This window comes from Scyliorhinus torazame, chromosome 6 (genome assembly GCF_047496885.1).
Source record: "Scyliorhinus torazame isolate Kashiwa2021f chromosome 6, sScyTor2.1, whole genome shotgun sequence".
Lineage (NCBI taxonomy): Eukaryota > Metazoa > Chordata > Chondrichthyes > Carcharhiniformes > Scyliorhinidae > Scyliorhinus > Scyliorhinus torazame.
Window position 1 is genome coordinate 126,439,473 of NC_092712.1, and position 23,625 is coordinate 126,463,097.

The 23,625-nt window shown below is 42.9% G+C and overlaps 1 protein-coding gene across 4 annotated transcripts in view; it reads left to right on the plus strand.

Annotated features, from left to right (window-relative positions):
- The window catches only part of ankrd28b (ankyrin repeat domain 28b), a 291,957-nt gene that overhangs the window by 92,244 nt on the left and 176,088 nt on the right, over positions 1-23,625 (plus strand). For 2 of the 4 annotated variants that reach the window (XM_072508767.1, XM_072508770.1), the window contains exons 1-2: positions 18,749-19,253; positions 19,825-19,908. In XM_072508767.1, coding sequence (XP_072364868.1) covers positions 19,131-19,253; positions 19,825-19,908 — 207 coding nt within the window. In that variant the 5' untranslated portion in view covers positions 18,749-19,130. Of the gene's footprint in view, positions 1-18,080; positions 18,553-18,748; positions 19,254-19,824; positions 19,909-23,625 lie in introns of those variants that run through there. The other 2 variants (XM_072508768.1, XM_072508769.1) reach the window with 2 other exon arrangements.

Genomic DNA, 23,625 nt, shown 5'->3' on the forward strand with positions numbered 1-23,625 from the left:
TGGAAACGGGTGCGGAGGCAGATGTGGCCTTCGCCTCGTTGATCGCCCAAAGGCGGATCCTGATATGTTGGCGAGCAACCCCTCCACCTTGTGCCCTGGCGTGGCGGGGGACCTGTTGGAATTCTTGACTCTTGAGAAGGTTAAGTTTGAACTGAGGGGAAGGATGGAGGGGTTCTACAATTCATGGACATTATTCATTATGCACTTTCAAGAACTGGATAACATCGAACATTAGTTGGGGGGGGGGGGGGGGTGGGTTGGGGGGAGGGGGGCTGTGTGTGTTCATGGCGACTATGGGTGATCCCTAATTCCTTTTTGTCATTTGTTTGTGTGAATATGCGGGCTAATGTTTGGGGTTTGGTGGAAGGATGGAATCATTGTTATTGATATGGGGTGTGTCATATTTGTTACTGATGATTGTTTATTGTTGGTGGGTGTACATTTGGGAGAAAATGTGAAAAAGAATAAAAAATATTATTAAAAAAAAAAAAAAATTGTTCTGATGAAAGATCATCAACCTGAAACTCTAAATGTTTATCTCTCCACATATGCTACTGAGTATTTCCAGCATTCTCTGTTTTTTATTGTCAAGATATATTGTGTGTTCACAAGTTTAATGTCAAAATGTTTGAACTGCTGCGCTGAAATGCTGTAGTTGGTCGTTTGAGTCGTATTTGATCTGAGTTGAATGCAAGCAGCATCATTCTTGCACATTTCGATGGAAATTATGGTCTCCTGACAAGTTTTATTTTACAAGCTTTTGGAATTTTTAGTTCCAGTTGCTTTCAAACTCATGTGGTGCTGCCCACAAATGGAGACAAGCTTCATTATCTGAGGGGTCGAGAATAGCACTGAATATTGTGCAACCATTAGCGAACATCGCCAATTCTGATGTTATGATGGAGAGAAGGTCATTTTTGAAGATATTTGACCCTCGGACGCTACCTCAGGCGCTCCTACAGTGATGTCCTGGGTTGAGATGATTGGTCTCTAATAGCTGCAGCTATCTTCCTTTGTGCTAAGCATGACTCCCAACTAGGGGAGAGTTTTCCCCTTTCTTCCCATTGACCTCAATTTTGCTAGGGTTCCTCGATTCCACACTCAATTGAATACTGCCTTGATGTCAAGTATAGTCAGTCACTCTCCCCTCTGAAATCCGCTGCCATTGTCCTTGTTTTGGACCGAGGCTGTTGTGAGCTCGGAAGTCGAGTGCCCACCCAAGGTGGAACCCAAACTGAACATCGGTGTGAAAGTTCATTGCTGTTTGATAACACTATCACGAACACCTTCCGTCACTTGGCTGATCAAAAGTAGAGTGAAATGAATGAAAATCGCTTATTGTCACGAGTAGGCTTCAAATGAAGTTAGTGTGAAAAGTCGCTCGTCGCCACATTCCGGCGCCTGTTCGGGGAGGCTGGTACAGGAATTGAACCGTGCTGCTGGCCTGCCTTGGTCTGCTTTCAAAGCCAGCGATTTAGCTGTGTGCTAAAGTGGCTGATAGAGTATAGTTTTATTCATGGTTTTACTCATTTAGGTGCTAGTTGAAGGCATATAGCTAAAGAAGTAAAATATTGTGTCTTGACTGCGAACCGTCATTTTCCCATACAATTAATTAACCATTGTATTCCAGTGTTTTGAGCGCACTGAGAGCGGATTGTTCTCTGTCTAATCAACTAATCAATTGTTAAGGTCTCTGACAAGCTATGAGACATAGCAAAATGTGAGAAAACATATCCAATATTTTTCCTAAGACTGCGCCTGTAGACGTTAAGCTAGTTTTGATTGGCACCAGTCAATCTTAAGTAATGTCTAATGTTTGATTAACAAATCATCCTCAAAATAACAGACATTCATGTAAACAAACCAGGTGGTCTCTGCTGAGAATTAGAAGCCAATGAACGTAAATGAGTGGTTAAACCAGAAATAAGAATTCCCATAAAAGTAGGACCGCGTGGTCGAGATATTTTGTTTCTGAATTCATAGAATCATAGAATTTGCAGTGTAGAAGGAGGCCTTTCAGCCCATTGAGTCTGCACCAGCCCTTGAAAGAGCACCCTGCTTAAGCCCACACCTATCCCCCTAACCCAGTAACCCTACCTAACCTTTTGGGACACAAAGGACAATTTAGTATGACCAATCCTCCTAACCTGCACATCTTTGGACTGTGGGAGGAAACCCATGCAGACACGGGGAGAACGTGCAGACACCGCACAGACAGTGACCCAAGCCGGGAATGGAACCTGGGACCCTGGAGCTGTGAAGCAACAGTACTAACCACTGTGTTACCGTGCCACCCATTCTTGAATCATTTATCTGTTTGTTTGTGTTAGTGATTTTCTTTTGTGCTTAATGCTTTTTGCCACGTGCTTGACTTTATGTATTGTTTGATATTTTGTTTCTAAGTTTTTATTGCATTCTTATTCAAGTGTATACCAATGAGTAATTAATGATAATACAGTCGTTATTCTGACACCTCCCACCAAACGCACTACCGATTCTTATTAGAAGGTAAAAAATATAAGAGTCCCCACAGTGGCCAGATTGGGTATTTGTCTGCTTGTGGTCAGGACACACTAGGCGAGTTTCTAAATGTTGGGTAGATGCCAGTGTTGTAGCTGTATTTGAGCAGCTTGGCCAGGAAGTGACACGTTCTGGAGCACAAGTCTTTGGTACCACTTGCCAGGATGTTGGCAGGGCCAACTGTATCTGTATCCAGTACCTTCAGCTATTTTTTGATATCATGTGGAATGAATGCTGGCATCTGTGGTGATGGGGATGTCATGAGGTTGAGATTGATCATCCAGTCGGCACTTTTGGCTGAAAGTGATTGCAAATGCTTCAACCTAATCTTTTCTCTTAGTGGTTTGGCATCTAATTTTGCTGTGACGAGCCTTGGTTTGCCATTTAAATTGTTTGAAACTTCTCCAAGTGTGTTGTGGCAATCTTTTGATTATGGTGAGACATTATCGCCAGACACGATCCTGTCTTTGTAGTCTGCATTTCCAGAAGAGCAGGATATCAACCCTGGGTAATCTCTTCCCTCAATTTTGATGTTCATTTAGGATCCCTGACGTTATGCTGCCTGAGCATGAAACTGGAAACCTTTGCTTCTGTTTGACTCAGCTATTTAGGGCCACTCTGTTGGAGTGGAGGAGGGGAGTGGGGAGCTCTCTGGCTTTTGAGACTTAATTAGGCAGGGTTCTTGCTTTAGTGTAAAATTGTCCTTGTCTGTCATTTGATAAAAATCATGAACATTTTGTTGCTTGGCCTGTTATTCAGTTTGTGAGATCACAAATCAATTTGAATGTGCTTTTTAAATATTGACCATGTCTGAGTCACTCCCATTTGGAGTTTATGTTTATCACAGCCTATTATTTATGCAGCATCATGCACAATATATTGTTCAATATACTCTATTCTACCTGGGACATACTGGGAATCGAAACACCCTCTTTCACTTAGTTTGCTGCGGGTTGATGCTATCATTTTAATTTAAGATAAAGAGCAGTGATCTGCCATTTTAAGCTGCAAATGTTCTGTGCACCAAACCCTTTGTTCTATCTATCCCCCCAAAAATTACAGAAGATTTATTCTTTGCCTCAGCGAATGGAGCGTGTTGTCTGAATGAACTATGTTCATCATCTGTTGGTAAAGGAGACCCCCAGCAGTGACAAAGTTGTACTATTCTGCTAATAATTGATCATATCTGAAAATGCAATTATACATATTAACAGTTTAAAAATATAATTGATGCAAAAATTGACTGTAGAAGCATGGAATAATAGATTCCTGTCCCTCTACTGAAATGCATTCTCATAATAGAATGATTGTGTATTAATATGACGTATTTTACTTCCCAAAGAGCTTTACAGCCAATAGATTGCTGTTACTGTTACAAATGCAAATACAGAAACCAATTCCTGAAAACAAGATCTTTGAAGCAGCAAATGAGTGAACAATACTCATTAATCAGTTTTAATCAGCTTGAAATGTAGTTCATCTTGGATATTTTAAAAAAGTGATGCCTGTTTTGAGAAGAGGCCTCATTTACAGCCTAAAGTTGGGTATATATAGCAACTGGCATGGTTGGCAAGTGTTGATGGTGTCACTATTAAAATTTGTTTCTGTGGTGGTTGCTTTCTTTGGTTTACTGGCACCAGTCATTCATATATGCACATTGCAACATCCCCAAGTACATGCTGGAGTTTAGTCGTGTTGGTGTTATGATCCCTGTAGAGATGGATAACTTTTAGAAAGTATTCAAATTTGTGTCTGACTGGGAGGATTATACAACAAAATTTCAAGTTTCACGACTTATGTAATAAACAAGCTAAAAACAATATTGTCCAAGCACTGTTTAATTGGCAGCTTGCCCTCTAAACTACAGAAACTTTAAACATTTTCAAACGACAGAAATTCCTCCACCATGGCTATAATTCACACTGCCCCTTAATTGGACATCAGTCCAATGCTATTCTCAGCACAGGAGAGCTTGCATCCTATTTCCTTTTCAAACCTGATAGCGTGTATTTTCTGAACTGTATTTCACTGTGATAGGTGAATTGGAGATTCTTCACTCTAGCCGAATCTTCCAATCTTGTTTAAATCCTGATGTGTTCTGTGTTTTCAACTTGAGTGTCAGTACCATCGAAGTTTGAGTGCAGGAATAGCTGCCTCTCTTTCTTACTTTCTCTTGCACTCTCTCTCTTTCTCGTTTTCGTTCTCTCTCTCGCGCTCTCTTGTTCTCACTCTCTCGCTCTCTTGGTCTCACTCCCTCTCTCTTGCTTTCTTGTTCCCGTTCCCTCTTGTTCTCGTTCTCTTGTTCTCTTTCTCTCTCGTTCTTCTCTTTCTCGCTCTCTCTTTCATGGATTCTTCCCCTCTCACATCCCATCTCCATAGCAGCATGAATCACATGGGCTTTGTATCCAGGTAGGAATGCTAACCAGTCAGTTTAAATCCCAACTTCATTCATTAGATAGACAGTTTAAAGTATCATCTATTACTAAAACGTGAAATTCCTGACACATTCTAACTTGGAGACTACATTCTATCGACCGTCAGAAAAGCTGCCCGGGTCATTGTTCACAGGTGTAAATATCTTCCATTATGTTCCAGTAAGATAGCCACTTACCGTTAACAACCAAGCTACCCAAGTTTGTTGTTGGGCAGAATTAAGTACTGGTCATGTGAACGCCCTACGCTCCCATTTTACTCTAAATTAAAGAGTCAGTCCGTAAGCATAAAAACTTTTTAAACTTCAGAGTTGCAACACTGTCCAGGGTCTATTTACATGATAGTATAAACTGTGAGATATGACAATGTGCTCCCTTTATGTACAAAATTGACTCTCTTTTTGTGCTTGTCCTGGTCTGTGCATCCCCATCCATTTGAGAGCAGACCAAGTTAACAGTAGATGAGACCAGATTCTTGCAAATTGTTGAGCTGCTTTATATGACAGCGAGGTTAACTGTTAAATATAATCAGATTTGTATAGTGCAATTGGTACAGATTACCTTTACAAAACAATGCAGGGTAAAGATGGCACATCTGCCATCACAGCATCACAGGAATTGCTGCCTCACGGTGCCATGGACCTAGGTTCAATTCCTTGGGTGACTGGAGTTTGTACCTTCTCCCCGTGTCTGCGTGGGTTTCCTCTGGGTGCCCCGGTTTCCTCCCACAGTCCAAAGATGTACAGGTTAGGTGGATTGACCACCCTAAATTGCCTCTTCATGTTCAACAGGTTAGGTGGGGTTACTGGGTTACGGTGATAGGGTGGGGCGTGGGCCCAGACAGCGTGCTCTTTCAGAGGGTTGGTACAGACCCGCTGGAATGGCTTCCTTCTGCACTGTGGGGATTCTATGATTCTGTGATGATCTCCCGTCAACTGTTGTTTGTCTTACTTCAAAAACAGCAATTTTTTCCAGTGTTTCGAGTCATTTTCCATCAGTAAAAGCTATTACAGATTTCCATTTTAACGTACCTGATTACCCTTATGACTTTCCTGTCTCAAAAGGCCTTTTCCCCTGTCCCGTGTCCCAATTTTTATTTGTATTTCTTTACAGGCAGATAAGTACAGAAGCCTAATCGTTATGGTACTGGGCTAATAATATTGAAGTCGTGGTCAGATCCCACCAGGGCAAATTGCAAAATTGAATTAATTTAATCTTGTAATTTATAGGCTAGCACCAGCAAAAAGACAGTGCAAGTTGCTGGTTGTTTTAATGGCAGAACAGGTTCGATGGGCCAACTGACCTATTTCTTATCGTATGAAAACCAGCTGGCTCAATACTGTTGTATCTATCACTTCGACCTGATCTGGCATACATTTTCTCCAGTCACACACACTATAATTGAAAGTTAAATCAAGGCAGGTTGAGATAAGCAACAATTATTATTATTTTTTAAAAAATATATATTTTATTAAAGTTTTTCGATCAACCAAGAATATTCCATTTTTACAACTTTGTAACAGTATATACATTGATCGCTTTTAAAATAATATATTAACTAACGGCAAATGCCAACACAAATTAAAAAAAAAAGAAATAGTAACATTGAGAAGATAAATATGAACAACAATTATGTAACGACGCACAAAAAAACCCCAAAGACCCAAATGCACCCCCCCCCCCCCCCCCCCCCGGGTTGCTGCTGTTGTCTTTCCTATTTTCCCTTATCGTTCTGCGAGATAGTTGATGAACGGTTGCCACCGCCTGGTGAACCCCTGAGCCGAACCTCTCAGTGCGTACTTTATCCGCTCCAATTTTATAAACCCTGCCATGTCGTTTATCCAGGCCTCCATGCACGGGGGTTTAGCTTCCTTCCACATAAGTAGAATCCTTCGCCGGGCTACTAGGGACGCAAAGGCCAAAACATCGGCCTCTCTCGCCTCCTGCACTCCCGGCTCATCTGCAACCCCGAATATAGCCAACCCCCAGCTTGGTTCGACCCGGACCCCCACCACCTTTGAAATCACTTTTGCCACACCCACCCAGAACCCGTGCAATACCAGACATGACCAAAACATGTGGGTGTGGTTCGCAGGGCTTCCCGCGCATCTCTCGCACCTATCCTCCACCCCAAAAAACCTGCTCAATCTTGCTCCCGTCATATGCGCCCTGTGTAGTACCTTGAATTGGATCAGGCTGAGCCTGGCATACGAGGACGAGGAATTTACCCTACTTAGGGCATCCGCCCACAGCCCCTCCTCAATCTCTTCCCCCAGCTCCTCCTCCCATTTTCCTTTCAGTTCCTCTATCATCGTCTCCCCCTCGTCTCTCATTTCCCTGTATATATCGGACACCTTACCGTCACCCACCCATGCCCCCGAAATCACTCTGTCCTGGATCCCTTGCGCCGGGAGCTGCGGAAATTCCCTTATCCGTTGCCTCACAAATGCCCTCACTTGCATATAACAAAATGCATTCCCAGGTGGCATCCCGTATTTTTCTGTTCGTGCTCCCAGACTCGCGAACGTCCCATCCAAGAACAAGTCCTTCAGTTTCGCAATTCCTGCTCGCTGCCAAGATTGAAATCCCCCGTCTATCCTTCCCGGGACGAACCTGTGGTTGTTCCTTATCGGGGACCACACTGAGGCCCCCGTCACTCCCCTATGTCGTCTCCACTGCCCCCAAATCTTCAGAGTAGCTAACACCACTGGGTTTGTGGTGTACCTTTTTGGGGAGAATGGCAGCGGCGCCGTTGCCAGTGCTTTTAAGCTAGTTCCCCTACAGGACGCCATCTCCAGCCTTTTCCATGCCGCTCCGTCTTCCCTCATCCACTTACATATCACAGACACGTTAGCGGCCCAATAATAATCACTCAGACTCGGCAGTGCCAATCCCCCTCTATCTCTACTGCGCTGCAGGAACCCCCTCTTTACCCTTGGGGTCTTTCCGGCCCACACAAAGCTCATGCTGCTCCTATCCACCTTCTTAAAAAAGGTCTTTGTAATCAGTATGGGGAGGCACTGAAACACAAAAAGAAACCTCGGGAGGACCACCATTTTAACCGCCTGCACCCTGCCCGCCAATGACAGGGGCACCATATCCCACCTCTTAAAGTCCTCCTCCATCTGCACTACCAGTCGCGTCAAGTTAAGCTTATGCAAGGTTCCCCAGTCCCTGGCCATCTGGATCCCTAAATACCGGAAATCTCTTGTTACCCTCCTCAGCGGCAGCTCGTCTAATCCCCTGCCCTGTTCCCCGGGGTGAATCACAAACAGTTCACTCTTCCCCATATTCAGTTTGTATCCCGAAAACTCTCCAAACTCCCTAAGTGTCTGCATTATCTCAGGCATCCTCTCCACTGGGTCCGCGACATATAACAGCAGATCATCCGCGTATAATGACACCCGATGTTCTTCTCCTCCTCTAAGTACCCCTCTCCACTTCCTGGAGCCCCTCAGCGCTATGGCCAATGGCTCAATTGCCAACGCAAACAGTAACGGGGACAGGGGGCACCCCTGTCTTGTGCCCCTATATAGTCGGATGTAGTCGGATCGTTGCCTGTTCGTAATCACACTGGCCACCGGGGCCCTGTATAGGAGCCGAACCCATCTAATGAACCCCTCTCCAAATCCAAATCTCTTCAGTACCTCCCACAGATAGTCCCACTCCACTCTATCAAATGCCTTCTCTGCATCCATAGCCACCACTATCTCTAGCCTCCCCCTCCGGTGGGGGCATCATCATCACCCCTAACAACCTCCGTATATTGGTATTCAATTGCCTCCCTTTAACAAATCCTGTTTGGTCACCATGCACCACCCCCAGGGACACAGTCCTCTATCCTTGTCGCCATCACTTTGGCCAATAACTTGGCATCTACGTTCAGGCGGGAGATAGGCCTGTATGACCCGCACTGCAGCGGGTCTTTGTCTCTTTTCAGGATCAGCGATATCGTCGGGGGGAGTGTCCCCCTTTCCTTAGCCTCATTGAAGGTTCTCGTCAGGAGTGGGGCCAGCAGGTCCACATATTTCCTATAAAATTCCACCGGAACCCATCTGGTCCCGGGGCCTTCCCTGCCTGCATGCTCCCGATTCCTTTTACCACCTCCTCTACCTCAATCTGCGCTCCCAGTCCTGTCCTCTCCTGCTCCTCAATCTTCGGGAACTCCAACTGGTCTAGGAAATGCATCATTCCCTCTTTCCCTTCCGGGGGTTGGGCCTTATACAGCCTGTCGTAGAATACCTTAAATACCCTGTTCACCCTCTCCGCTCTCTGTTCCATCCTTTCCTCCTCGTCTCTAACTCCTCCGATCTCTCTCGCCGCCCCCCTCTTCCTAAGTTGTTGGGCCAGCAGTCGGCTCGCCTTCTTTCCGTATTCATACTGTACTCCCTGTGCCTTCCTCCACTGCGTCTCCGCCTTACCCGTGGTCAACAAGTCAAAGTCTGTGTGTAGTCTCCGTCTTTCCCTGTATAGCCCTTCATCCGGAGCCTCCGCATATTGCCTATCCACCCTCGAGATCTCCACAATCAGTCTCTCCCTTTCTTTACCCTCTTGTTTCCCCTTATGGGCCCTTATGGAGATCAGCTCCCCTCTCACCACCGCCTTCAGTGCCTCCCATACTACTCCCACCTGGACCTCTCCATCATCATTAACCTCTAGGTATCTTTCAATACATCCCCTCACCCTTCCGCATACCCCCTCGTCCGCCAACAGTCCCATGTCCAATCTCCAAAGTGGGCATTACTCCTTTTCCTCACCTAGTTCCAGATCTCTGGAGGGGCATGATCTGAAATGGCTATAGCCGAGTACTCCGCTCCTGCCACCTTCGGGATCAGCGCCCTTCCCAGGACAAAGAAATCTATCCGGGAGTACACTCTACGGACGTGGGAGAAGAAGGAAAACTCTTTACTCCTCGGTCTAGTAAATCTCCAGGGATCCACTCCTCCCATCTGCTCCATAAAGCCCTTAAGCACCTTGGCCGCTGCCGGCCTCCTCCCGGTTCTAGATCTGGACCGGTCCAGCCCTGGGTCCAGCACCGTGTTGAAGTCCCCCCCCCCCCCCCCCCCCCCCCCCATTACCAACTTTCCCATCTCCAGGTCAGGGATGCGCCCCAACATACGCTTCATAAAGTTCGCATCATCCCAGTTTGGGGCATATATGTTCACCAGCACCACCACTTCACCTTACAATCTGCCACTCACCATCACGTACCTACCCCCACTATCCGCCACTATGGTCTTCGCCTCAAACGGTACCCTTTTGCTCACCAGTATTGCCACCCCTCTATTTTTCGCATCCAATCCCGAGTGGAATACCTGTCCCACCCATCCTTTTCTTAATCTGACCTGATCCGCCAGTTTCAGGTGCGTCTCCTGAAGCATAACCACGTCTGCCTTTAGCTTCTTTAGGTGCGCAAATACCCTTGCCCTCTTAATCGGCCCATTCAACCGATCAACCGGGTTATAAGCAACAATTATTGACTTGCCAGTTTTTGAAAATAAATTTAGAGTGCCCAATTAATTTTTTCCAATTAAGGGACAATTTAGCGTGGCCAGTCCACCTAACCTGCACATCTTTGGGTTGTAGGGGCTAAATCCACGGAAGCACAGGGAGAATGTGCAAACTCCACACAGACAGTGACCTGGGGCCAGGATCGAACCCGGGTCCTCAGCGCCGTAGGCAGCAGTGCTAATCAGTGCGCCAGTGTGCTGCCCCATGACTTTTTAAAAATTAGATGGAAATGGAAAACACAAGAAGCTGCATTCTGTAGTATAATAAAGACTTGTATCCAGTCACCATGTTTAGAATGTTAACACCAAAACTATGTACAACTCTGTTGCAACGTCAATGTAAACTTGCTGAGTTTACTACAATTCATGTTGAGGGGAATCTAAAAGGAAACTGACCTTTCACGGTGCTGGCTTTAGCAAGTACATCAAATTTGTGTGCAGTTTTGGTGTCCTTCTCTGAGGGAGGATGTTCTTGCTATGGAGGGAATGCAGCGAAGATTTAACAGGCTGATTCCTGGGAATGACGGGACTGAGATATGAGGAGAAAGTCGGGTTGGATTATATTCATTGAAATTGAGAAGAATGAGTGGGAATCTCATAGAATCTTAAAATTCTAACAGGATTAGATTGGGTAGATTCAGAAAGAATGTTCCCGATGGTGGGGGAGTCCAGAATTAGGGATCATAGTTTGAGGATAAGGAGTAAACCTTTTAAAACTGAGGTGAGGAGAAATGTCTTCACCCAGAGAGTGGTGAATCTTTGGAATTCACTACCACAGAAAGTAGTTGAGGACGAACGGTTGCGTAATTTCAAGAAGGAATTAGATATAGCTCTTGGGGCTAAAGGGATGTGGGGGGGGGGGGGGGGGGGGGGGGGCGGAGAGAGGGGGGGGGGAGGCAGGATCATGGTATTGAACTTGATGATCAGCCATGATCATGAATGGTGGAGCAGGCTTGAATGGCCTCCTGCTTCTATTTTCTATGTAATTTTCTATGTTTTTTCATTGGGTTTGTTGCCAACTTCATGAAACCCCTGCTTGGAAAACTGACAGTCCAAAATCCCATTGATACCAATACAGAAATGCTGAAGCCTAGAGAATTGTAGATTTTAATCAATGTCCCATCAATAGTTAAATTTGAGGGATTTAGTCTCACACATTATTTTTGCATCTCAACTGGCAGCTTTGCATCGAGACGTTTGTTAATTTTCCTTCCAGCCACGATTGCTTGCAAATATGGCGATTCCTAAAAGGCCAGTGAAAGTCTGCGTGACACTTGGCTGAAATGATTTCTGATTGCAAAACAAATCTTCCTAAAAAATACTATATCCCATTATCACCGCAGTATTATGAAGCAAGCCGACTAACCAATGCCTACAGATCAGTCTTGCTCACTTAGCCTGAAATGTGTTGCTGTTAAGTGCCAGGATTAATGTAATTTGAGGTTTTTGTCAGTTTGAAGCAGTTTGCAAGTGCTAAATTCCAATCCCATGTGGTTTGGAAACTCAAAATATTTTCCATATTTCATAACTGAGAGAATCAATTCTGGGGCTTTCCTAGTCACCCAAGTCCCACCTATCACATACTTCAGTTTTACTTTCTCCCTTACCTGGCTTGTTTTAAGTTTCTTTATAAAATAATTTTACTTATTGAGGCAGAATGTTTTAGACTTAAATAGAAATAATTTATAATTATAAATTCAACTTGTGTGTTAATAGCGTGCCTGATTTATTTATGCAGAATAACATTCAAATTGTTATGGAGTTAATTTGATTTTGAAACTCATCCTAAATATATGTTGGTATAATATTTAAATAGAGGATGAGTCATGCAACCGGAAAGTTGAACTGTTTTCATAATAAACAATTTGAAAAAATGTTAGCAGTAATGTAAATTTGAAGATGGCTTCCATGAGCGCTTTGTTGCACAGAATTTATATCTTTTATATATTCATCCTTGGGATGTGGGCTTCTCTGGCAAGGCCAACATTTATTGCCCATCCCTAATTACCCTTGAGGAGGTTGTGCTGAACTGTTGTCTTGAACCATTGCAGTCCATGCAGTGTCAGTACATCCACAGTGCTGTTAGCGAGGGAACATGAAAGACTTGGTTTATAAATACTTCCAGATTGCTTCAGTGTAGCAGACACTGAAGTTTTCCACTGGCTGCATGAGCTTCAGAAGCTGCTGCTGCAAATACCCAACTGACATCAATATAAAAGCAGCTTAGAAACTCACCATTTGTAATATTTAATTAAATTTATTAAAATTTAATAGTCACTGACTGAGAGCTGTTGACTAACGAAATCTGACTTTGGTGCAGTGGAAGTGGGCTTATTATCGTCATCCAGACCACCTTTCCAGGCAGTGTAGTTTAAAGATTTTTGGATGGGAAACATATGGGTTTGGGATAGGATGCTGATGTGTGATATTCTTGATCAGTCTCACTGAAACAGGAAATGGCAAATGCAAAATAAATAATTGCCCATTGTCCACTGCAGTGCCTACTCCACCCCCCAACCCGTTCTGCCAGTTTAATTGTGTACGACACAGTGGGAAGCACAAAAGATTAGCATAGTGACCTTTCACCCCTAAACTTGTTCAATTGCAGCCCTGAATAAATGATTGAAGATCGCTGCAAGGGCCGCTACCCTGCCAGTTATATACATATCTCAAGAAAGAAGAAAAAATGCTACTTGGTTGAATCCGTTCAGATTCAAACATAACAGTGGAGAAGAGAAGATGACCTGAAGGAAATGGAACGTGCGTGTTGGGGAGGGTGTGGGGTGTATGCACGTGAATTTGAGCAGTCTTAAGCCTGTCCTAGGCAACTATAAATTTTGGACATGAAGTATTTCCATTTTAATCTAAGTTGGCAATATTTCTCATGTCTGCATGGGTTTCCTCCGGGTGCCATGGTTTCCTCCCACCATCAAAGATGTACAGGTTAGGTGGATTGGACATGCCAAATTGCCCCTTAGTGTCCAAAAGGTTACGTGGGGTTAAGGGGTTAGGGGCAGGGGCATTGGCCAGGTAGGGTGCTCTTTCAGAGGGTTGGTTCAGACTCGATGGGCCAAATGGCCTCTGCACTGTAAGCATTCTATGATTCTCTGCTTACTGTGGCAACTCTGGATTCTCAAAATGGGGTCAGATGCGAAATGAGAAAATGTTATTTACGTATTTCGTATTAATAATTGGCCCACTGTCTGTCTGAAATGGAAAACACCCTAGGTATAGTTGCCTATTTTCTGGGATGTTGACCTGCAACAGCTTTGAGGGCTGTTGGAACAAATGGATATTTTGCCAAGATCAAGCAAAATTTCAGATAAATATAGATACTTACTATCAATATGTATGCAAGTGGCGAAAAGTATTGCAATTCTGAGTGTGATTCGTAATAAGCAACAAATGCTGGCCTTGTCAGAGATGCCCAGCTCCCATGTATGAACACACAGAATCCTGGCCTCCTCCTTTCACAACACATCTGCAGGGCTCAGTGTATAGTGATCAAGACAGGGAACCCTGAGGGATTTGCTTTTTTCATTTGCCCCTAAAAGGAACCAGTTGTACCCCACAGATTGGATGTGGTAAATTAGCAAACTTCCAAAGAAGGACGCCAGGAATCTTGGTGCACTGTTGCATTCTTCACTGGCTAATTGCTGGAGTACTGCGTGCAATTCTGATCACTTTATGATAGGAAAGATGTGATTGCCCCAGAGAAGGCACAGAGAAAATTCATGAGGCTGTTGTCTGTACTGAGGAACCTCAAAGAAAGATTGAATAGTCTAAGGTGCCTCCAATGCAATAAATGTTCTATGTTTCTTACCCAACATCCACTGAAATTCTTTTTTAAAAACCATATTATTGAGGCATTTCTATATATACACCAAACACAACCATACAAAAACAAAAAGCAAGCAAACAGGAATACAAATAATTAAATGTCTTAACACCCCACTGTTCCACCTCCCGCTCCTCGGCTCCCCTACCTCCTTTCTTTACCCCCCCCCCCCCTTACTATTTTCAAAGAAGTCAATGAATGGCTGCCATCTCTGGACAAACCCCACCACAGATCCTCTCAAGGCGAACTTCATCTTCTCCAGCCTGAGGAACTCTGCCAGGTCGTTCACCCAAACCCCCGGTTTCGGTAGCCTCAGGTACTGCCATTCCAATAAGATCTGTCTCCAGACTACCAGGGAGGTAAAGACCAGGATAGCAGCCTCTCTCGCCCCCTGGACTCCCGGGTCTGCTGACACTCCACAGATCGCCACTTCTGGGCTCAGGACCACTTTCAGCCCCAAGACCTCTGACATAACATCGGCGAATCCCTGCCAGAAACCCCCATGCTTCGGACAGGCCCAAAATACGTGGACATGATTCGCAGGCTCACCTGCGGACCGCCCACACCTATTCTCCACCCCTTCAAAAAAACTGCTCATCCTAGCCACAGTCATGTGTGCCAAGTGAACCACTGTAAACTGAATACGGCTAAGCCTAGCACACGACGAGAATGCATTCACCCTCCTCAAAGCCTCCTCCCACTTACGCTTCACTCTCCACTGAAATTCTAATGAACAATATACAGCCCATAATCTTGTTCCCTTTAGTTGTTTGACCTGTCTATTTCTAGAAATTTACTTTTTTTAAATTTCAGATTTCTTAAAGCTGAAAGCCTCTTTCTAGGAATAGTTGTAATTTTAATGGGAAATACGTAAATAACATTTACTCATTTCGCATCTGACCCACCATTTTGAGAATCCATAGTTGCCAAGATAAGCAGGGAATCATAGAATGCTTACAGTGCAAAATGAGGCCATTTGGCCCATCGAGTCTGAACAAACCCTCCGAAAGAGCACCCTACCTGGCCAATGCCCCTGCCCCTAACCCTATCCCCTTAACCCCACCTAACCTTTTGGACACGAGGCAATTCAGCATTTCCAATCCACCTAATGCACATCTTTGGATTGTGGGAGGAAACCCATGCAGACATGAGAAAGTGCAAACTCCACACAGTCACCCAAGGTTGGGATTGAACCCAGGTCCCTGGCGCTGAGACAGCAGTGCTAATCACTATGCCTCCCCGTGGAGGTGCTATTTGTGTAGTTAACTGATGTCACGGTCAAGACGTGATGGAAAATAAATATACATATATATGTGTGTATGTAAATTATATGTATACTGTTTTATAAACTCAGGTTTTTCTGTGCTGTTAAAAATGGAAAATTGCTGAGCTAACGGTGTGGCTACAGCGTGTCACCTGATGCCTTGCAGCAGTTTACATGTAACAGTGGTCCTTGGAACAGTGAGTCTGTTCCAGAAGATTTTGAACAAAGAAAAGCCTTCACAGGCCTCAATCTCATATAATGGTGCTAATGACCGAAGCATTAGCAGTTCTAACACAACGGTGTCTCCAAAAACAAAAAGAATCCCGCTTCCAATTAAACCTCCGGATTCCAGTCATGTTGTGTCCAACACGGTTGAGGTATGTCACATGACCAAGCTGCACTGTGATATTGCCTGTTGTATTCCGGCCTTTACTGTTTTGACCTCCAGTGTGAACAAATTTCCAGCCAACAGACTCCAGAGTAAATTCTCTGTGCCTTCTCCCATCATGGGAATCTTGCTTTGGGAAGGCGGAGAATTCTACAACCACTAAATCTCCCTTCAGAAGGAACATTCCCGTTGACTTCTGATTCTGCACACATGTAAAACCCATACTTGTATTTTACTGAGGTTGTGCCCTGAACCACCTTCCTTTTTCCTTATCCCCATTTATTGTATGAGTAACAAAGGGGTGGACATTATAAAACCCCTCTTGCGCGTGTGTGGGCAAAAATAAACCACCCCTTTTATTTTCACCGTACCTCAAGTTTACCATGCACGTTATAAATAGAGGTTTGGGACATTTCAAATTTAAGGGTTGGAGAAAATACACCACCATTTATAAAGAAGGAGATCAGAATTTTTAAAAACGCCTTTCCGTTTACGGACAGATAGAGAGTGGGGCAATCGGGCAGTTTTAATTGACCACCCTTCTGTCCGTGACACGGATGATAACGTTTTCGGATTGCATCGTGGCCGGTAGCTAGGACTGGGAAGGGTGCAGATTTGTATTTAACTGTGTGGGACCGTTTCTTGATGAGACCAGTGATTGACATTTCCTTAGTGGTTTCCTAGTGAATTTGGAAACTAGAAAAATGCATTTATCGTGCTGTTCAGTTAATATTAAATTGCAAATTGTTTTTTGACAATTAGAGTGCGGAAGCTTTTGGCATTGGAAGTATTCTCCAACTTTCCTGTTGAATAGGCTTGGTTACAAGCAGTGGGGAGGGAAGATAATTAATTCCATCAGAGTTAAATATTGAAGCAGTGAGATATGTTGCACACCCAATTTTTTAAAAAAAAGGTGAAAATTACCAATGGAATCAACGATACAAACTTACCAACGTGTCAGCTACTATAACTGAAATAATTTGGTGTTGATAAAGATTTCCTGTACCTGTGTATCAAAAGGAATAGTTTGGTGATGTTGACAGGTGATCTGCTCTGTTTAATTTTTAAGATGGCTGCAGCAGAAAATTGGCCGGATAAAGCTTCATTTCCTCCAAATATTTAGCATGTAATATTTTGAGCACTCACTATCAAATACACAAGAACCCAAAAGTTTAAAAAGTTAGCTTTCAGGGTCAGATGCGCTAACAGGACTTTCTGATGCCACGACAAGAATACTCTTCACTATTTAAAAAGGCAAAAAATACAGTGGAGGTGTAGACAGCATTTTTCTTAGGTTTTCACCTACAATGTGAAAGGAATTCAACTACCCAATGCCTGTTCAGTGCATGATTTTGTCACCTTTTTAACAGCTCCCACATAAAATAGATTAATTTGGAATCAAACCTGCTTCACAGAATTTAATGTTTACCATGCTGCCCATTTACAGGTTGCAAGCTTAAAAGTAAGTTTTTCCAGGTACTTATGTAGCAAAATGAGGAGGAAGTTCAAGATTGCATATTTTATTTACTTTGAAAGCATCCGCAGTTACACGAGACCCTCACTTCATACTTTTGAATTTTGATTTGATTTATTGTCTCCAAATTACCAAAGCCAAGTTGTCGATCTATTATCAAGACTTTTTGACTTTTGGGTTCTCGTGTATTTGTTATAGTGAGTGCTCAAAATATTACATGCTAAATATTTGGAGGAAATGAAGCTTTATCTGGCCAAATTTCTACTGCAGCCATAGTTTTATGAGTATGCTAGGAGGTTGTGCCATTTGTGCAGTTAGTAGGAAATGTTAACTATTTGAAGGAAGCTCCTGCTTATTCAAGTTCTTGTATGATTGCATTTCTGGGAACTATGTGGAAGAAGGAATGCTAGTAATTCATTTTTAACATGAAACAAATAAAGGATTACTCAATGTTGGATCCTCCCTATGACAGTATTAGTCAGCAGAGCCAATGAAGCAGTTTTCCATTCAGCTTTGAATGGAAGCTGTTAAATTGGAGCTATTCTGCAATAAAGCTGCCTCAACGTCAGACTAGTCATTTATTCACATCTCTGGCATGAACAGTTGAAATTGCAGGGCAGTCTGAAAGCAGCAGGCTCGAGGAAGCTACCAGAATTCTACTGCTTCTCCGTCTGGGATCAGTGTAAATATAGAGCTGAAATGGTGGCTATGCTATGGATATCTGCTGACGTTTTTGATGCTACGGATTTGGTGAAACAATAATTGATGCTTTAATGCAGGAAATTAGCGGTGCTGGATTGTAAACTCGAACTGGCAGACTGACAGAAGCTTGACTTGAAGTATATGGGAAAATATCATAGAGGCTGCTGTTTTTTTTTTACTGCAGTCACGGGATTGAAGCTGCTTTCTTTTAACTTGTTACCCAAAGGAAACTGTTAACTGTCTGTTGCCTTGGGAAGTCTACGTTGAGTTTTTCTCCCTCCCGGACGATCATGGTTTCTTGTTCGCTGCTAGTGAAGTGAACTGGAATGCATGTTTTCAGCTCATTGAATCTCCCATTGGAGTTTCTGCAGTGACTAGCTGCTGGATAAAAGCGACTGCTCAGCACAGCATCATTGCCAACGGAGTAATTGTCCTATTCTGATTCTGGGTCATACTTGTATGCTTCACCTTTATTGTACGACGAGTCCTGTTCCTGTTTGTTCTCTGTCTGTCTATGTGTGTGTATCTCTCTCGCTTCTCTTCTCCCCCCCCCCCCCGCCCCTCTCTTTCATCTGGCTTATGTTTAATTGTACTGTGGTAGAGTTCATTAAATGAATCTTTGTGTGAAATTGGTTTATAGTTTCTCCTGGATACTGCTTCGGCCTATTACACAGGAAAAAAATCTTAGGCCTTCTGTGTCTCTACGTGTAAATCACTGAAGATCTAAACCACATGATTTGCCTGCTTTTCTATTTAAGGAATGGTGTCATGTCACCCATAACAACAGCTATGCTGCATCAAGGATACTCTGTCAAATGAGGAACCAGTTCAGTATCACTGTATGTGTTGGCACCAGGGTTACACAGGAACTACTACTGAAAAACCATATGGATGAGACCAGCATATAATCTCCAGCATAGTTAATTATCGGTTTCCATTTAAAAAGTGGAAGTACTGTCTCTGAATAAAGATTATAAAAATAGTCTGTAAACAGGAGATCGGATGAGCCGAGTGTGTATTGTTGTTCTGGAGGAGGTGGACGATGATTGCCCTGTTATTACTTCTCAAAAACTTCAGAAAAAGTATGAGGATGTGTCAAAGTCCGTTTCATCTGAAGATGGAAGGGTGAGCATATCACAGCTTATCTAAACATAACCTGCACATTTACTGCATCCACTACAATATGGTAAATGTGCTTGTCCAGGTTAAATCTGACAGCCTCTGTGGAGCGAGAACAGAGCTAGCATTTCGAGTCTGGGTGACTCTTCGTCAAAGCTCTCCACAGAGGCTACAGACCTGAAATTTTCCTGTTTTAATTTCAGATTCCAGCATCTGCAGTAATTTGCTTTTATCCAGGTTTTATCTCTTTTTCATACACATTTGAAATCTTTTAAAAAGAAAAACTGGAGAGTCCAAACATTTGCACCTTCAACGGTTTGGTGGCTGAGAGAAATAAGCTCAATAAGTTGTATGTATTTACACCTCTAATGAAATGTGTACCAACAGTTTCCAAGGATCTGGGCCACACTTTGGAGAAAATACACACTGCATATTGCATTTCACATTGACATTTGAGTGTTTAGCAATCCTGCATACAGTTACTGTGCTAGATGTTGGCCATATTTGTCAACTAGTGATGTCATAGCATATGCCAAGTTATTTTTAATGTGCAACTTTGTTTCTTTTAATGTTGCAGCCACCACTGGTTCACGCTATTTTTAATGGAGATCCAGATGAAGTCCGCAGCTTAATTTTCAAAAAAGAGGATGTCAATGTACAGGTAAGTTACGTAATTTGATTATCTCTGCTCCAAACCCCCATCCATCCATGGCCTGTTGGTCTTAAATTGCTTGTGAGCAACTTTAAAAGCTTATAGGAATTTTCAGAGTTTGGACCTGAATTCTACCCAGTGTTTTTTATGTATCTATTAACAAAATAACTGAAATTTTCAGCGTGACAAACTAATGCAATGCTCCCGAAATTCTGATCTAGATTATGTGTTCATGTTGCATCTGTATATTCAATCTCCATCCCCCACACTCCATTTTGTTTATTTATTTCAGTGTCTTCCAATGGTTTAGTGGGCTGGCCTGCTGGTGTGTTAACAGATGTTGTTAATTCCTTGTACAATTTGTGATTTTAATTAAACTATTTAGCAAACAGAAGCTTGTTGCCTTTCTAAGTCTTTCAGTTCCCCCTCCCAATCTTTAGGCAGGCAGGAAGTTTGGTTAACTAAGTCATTAGCATGCTTTCAAGGACCTCCTTGTGAAGGGATTGCCTGTTATGCCTCCTATTGAAAATGTGCCAAGTATCCTAGAATAAAATAACTTTTTTATTTTGTCATTTTGCCATTCTTCTAATTTATTTGTTCTAACAATGCTTGCAGCAATTCCAAATTGGTCAACTGGAAACATGGTTTTAAAAGCGGGAATCATTCTGTTCAAGTTCCATCTTTGAACTTTTTTGTAAATTCTGTTTTGTTTTAATATTCATCTTTTTTCAATATTTACATAGAAATGGTTGGGAAGGAATTTTAAAAATGGTTTCTGGAAGTACTAGCATTGATTCTATAGTAAATCTACTTGAGTTGTCTAACTGTAAACAAAATTGATGTTTGAGAATGTTCTGCTTGCATGCCTTTAAATTGTTTATGAAAACCAATATACATATAGGCTAAAACATGTTTCTAATGCATCCATTTGCAAGTATCTTTTATAGCATGTAATATTTCCTGCTTAAAATCTGTGCTTCATGACAGAGTTCTAGTGTTCTGGTGTTTTAACGGTCTGAACTTGGTCTTTTTTTAATTCTTATTAAATGAAACACGTTTAGATCCAAATTCTGTACAGCGGTCATTTACTTAACCTTCATGATCATTCCTCCTCAAATTTCTGAGGCAGCTTCTGCTTTCTGCTTTAACTGTAGTCAGATGAAAAAGTCTTGACAAGTTGATGTTAAACTGAGGTAACCAGACATTGGGGCTGGGAAGACAAATTTGAGATAGTCCCTATTAAATAAGTATTGTGACCAATTTATTCATAGAGATAGTTTCAATTTTGTAATGTTTTAAAGTTTAACCTCTTCCCTAGTCAGCTTCAACCTGCAGTATGTTTGTAACATGGCAAATTCATCTAAGAGAAGATATAATGGTCTCTCAAGATTTTGAACATCGAGCTCAACATTTTATCTTCACCTATTGAAAAAAATGAGTTCAAACAATGGTAAATTTCACATTGGAGCAGATATTGCATGGACTGCAAAGTTGACTTTGCTATAATAGCACGATAAGCAAAGTTTTCATATTACATTGGGTGACTGTCTGTGTGGAGTTTGTATGTTCTCCCAGTGTCTGTATGGGTTTCCTCCCACAGTCCAAAGATGTGCAGGTTAGGTGGGGCTATGAGGTTACCGGGGCAGGGCAGAGGAATGGGCCGAGGTAGTGTGCCCTTTCTGAAGTCTGGTGCAAACTCGATGGGCTGAGTGGCCTCCTCCTGCACTGTAGGAATTCGATGGATGCATTTCTCTGCTCAATGTGCTGTACAAAGTGAATGTACACAGTGATTTCAACACACTAGTTCTCAATTTAAAAGGCTCGCTCCATCTGCTTAATTAAGTATTGTGTGGTTCCATTTGTTCATGGATGCATTAGCACTAAACTTTTTAGTTTACCATATTAATCTCCTGTATAATATCGCAACCTATCCTTACTCAATAATTTTGATTCTCCCTGCCTGGTAGTAACTAGTCGGAAATTGGTCAAACGTGCGAATTGTATCGTTTGACTTTCTGCCCCCAGTCTTTGACTGTAATTTGCTTTACTGAGCAGGCGGGAAAGCTGTCTTCTGTACACTTTTATTCAATACGCAGACCAGGCTCCAGGATATCCTTGGGATCTGTTTTCCAGCTTAAATGATAGACTTGAGTAAGGAATCCATTGTGGCTTTCCTTTCAGGTCAAACTAGCGAGAGAAGCTGGGGTCAGACAAGACCAAAACAAGCAAGGTTTGCAGTTTTTAAAACAAAAGTCTAAAGTCTTATTTTGTGGGGCAGAGAAATCACGACCCCCCCCCCCCCCCCCCCCGAAAGTAAATTTAAAGTCTTCTCTGCACTCCCAAAACCTCTTCCTGCAACTTATGTGTTGGGAACAATTCCTTTGATATCTGTGCAATTGCTGCTGGCTGAAATTGCTCACTCATGCATTGGGACAGCTATTCTCCACCCCAAATTTTAGGTGGTAAACTGACAGGGCATCAGGGAGTAAAAGTTGTTGGATAGGTCAGGATCCACCTGAAATACTGCCCCCCCCCCCCCCCCCCAAGTTCTTTAAAGAAGTACAGAAAATATAGATGAGGGCAATGTAGTAGATATAACATATGGATTTTCAAAAGGCCTTCGTCATGAGTCTACTGTGCAGTGCCGTTTTGAAGGTCAGATCATGTGGAATCATGGGACAGATCGCTGGCTGGATGGCAAGCTGGCTCCAAAACAGAAAGCAAAATAGTGTTAAGAGTAGCTACTCTGGTCACAGCACTGCAAATTAAGCATGCAATTGGCAAGTTAGTTTCAATTCAGATAAATTTGAGATGGTGCGTTTTAGGATGAAGAATAGAGAGGCCACATACTGCTGGTTTATAATCTGAATATGGTGAAGGAGCAGAGGGTCTAAGGATATGGATACGCATAATCAAATGTTTTTAAAAATATTTTTATTCAGAAAACAATTTCAATTATCACACACAGAACAGTCTAGCACAATTATGCAACTTTTATAAAAAATATCCACCCAACACAACCCCACCTAAAACAGATTAACCCAGAACATCTCCACCCTAGTTTCTCTTCATCCTTTCCACCCGCCTACCCACCCCCCTTTTATATGCTGACGACAACCAGCTCTTTAAAGAAGCTAATGAATAGCATCTACCTCGAGTAGAACCACCCCTCCTGTGACAACTTTCCCCTCCCCCTTCCACCTGACTGACGACCTAACTGCAATGGCCAAAGGCTCAATCGGCAAAGCAAACCGTGACTGGGAAAGTGGACATCCCTGCCTTGTACCCCGAGATAGCCAAAAGTAACACAAACTCAGTCCATTGATGCTCGCAGTGGGTATCTAAACAAAAGCCTAATCCAAAAAATGAATTTAGGTCCAAAGCCAAATTGCCTCAATACCTCAAAAAGGCACCACCACTCCACCCGGTTGGATGCTTTTACCTCGTCCATGGAGATGATTACCTCTGGATTGACTCTCAAGGAGGGTGACAGCGCCACAGTCAGCAGATTCCTAATGTTGGCCAACAACTGCCGGCCCTTGTAACCAAATGTAGTGATACAGTCAATCGGGTAATTTTAAAAAAACACTAATGCCGGGATTTATTTTTAAAGGATAGAATTGAAAAGCAGAGACCAAACCTTGGCCTGACCATGCTTGGAGTGCGCTGTTTCCGTCTTCATTTTTAACAAGCATATAGAGGCATTGATAATATTTCAAATAAAAT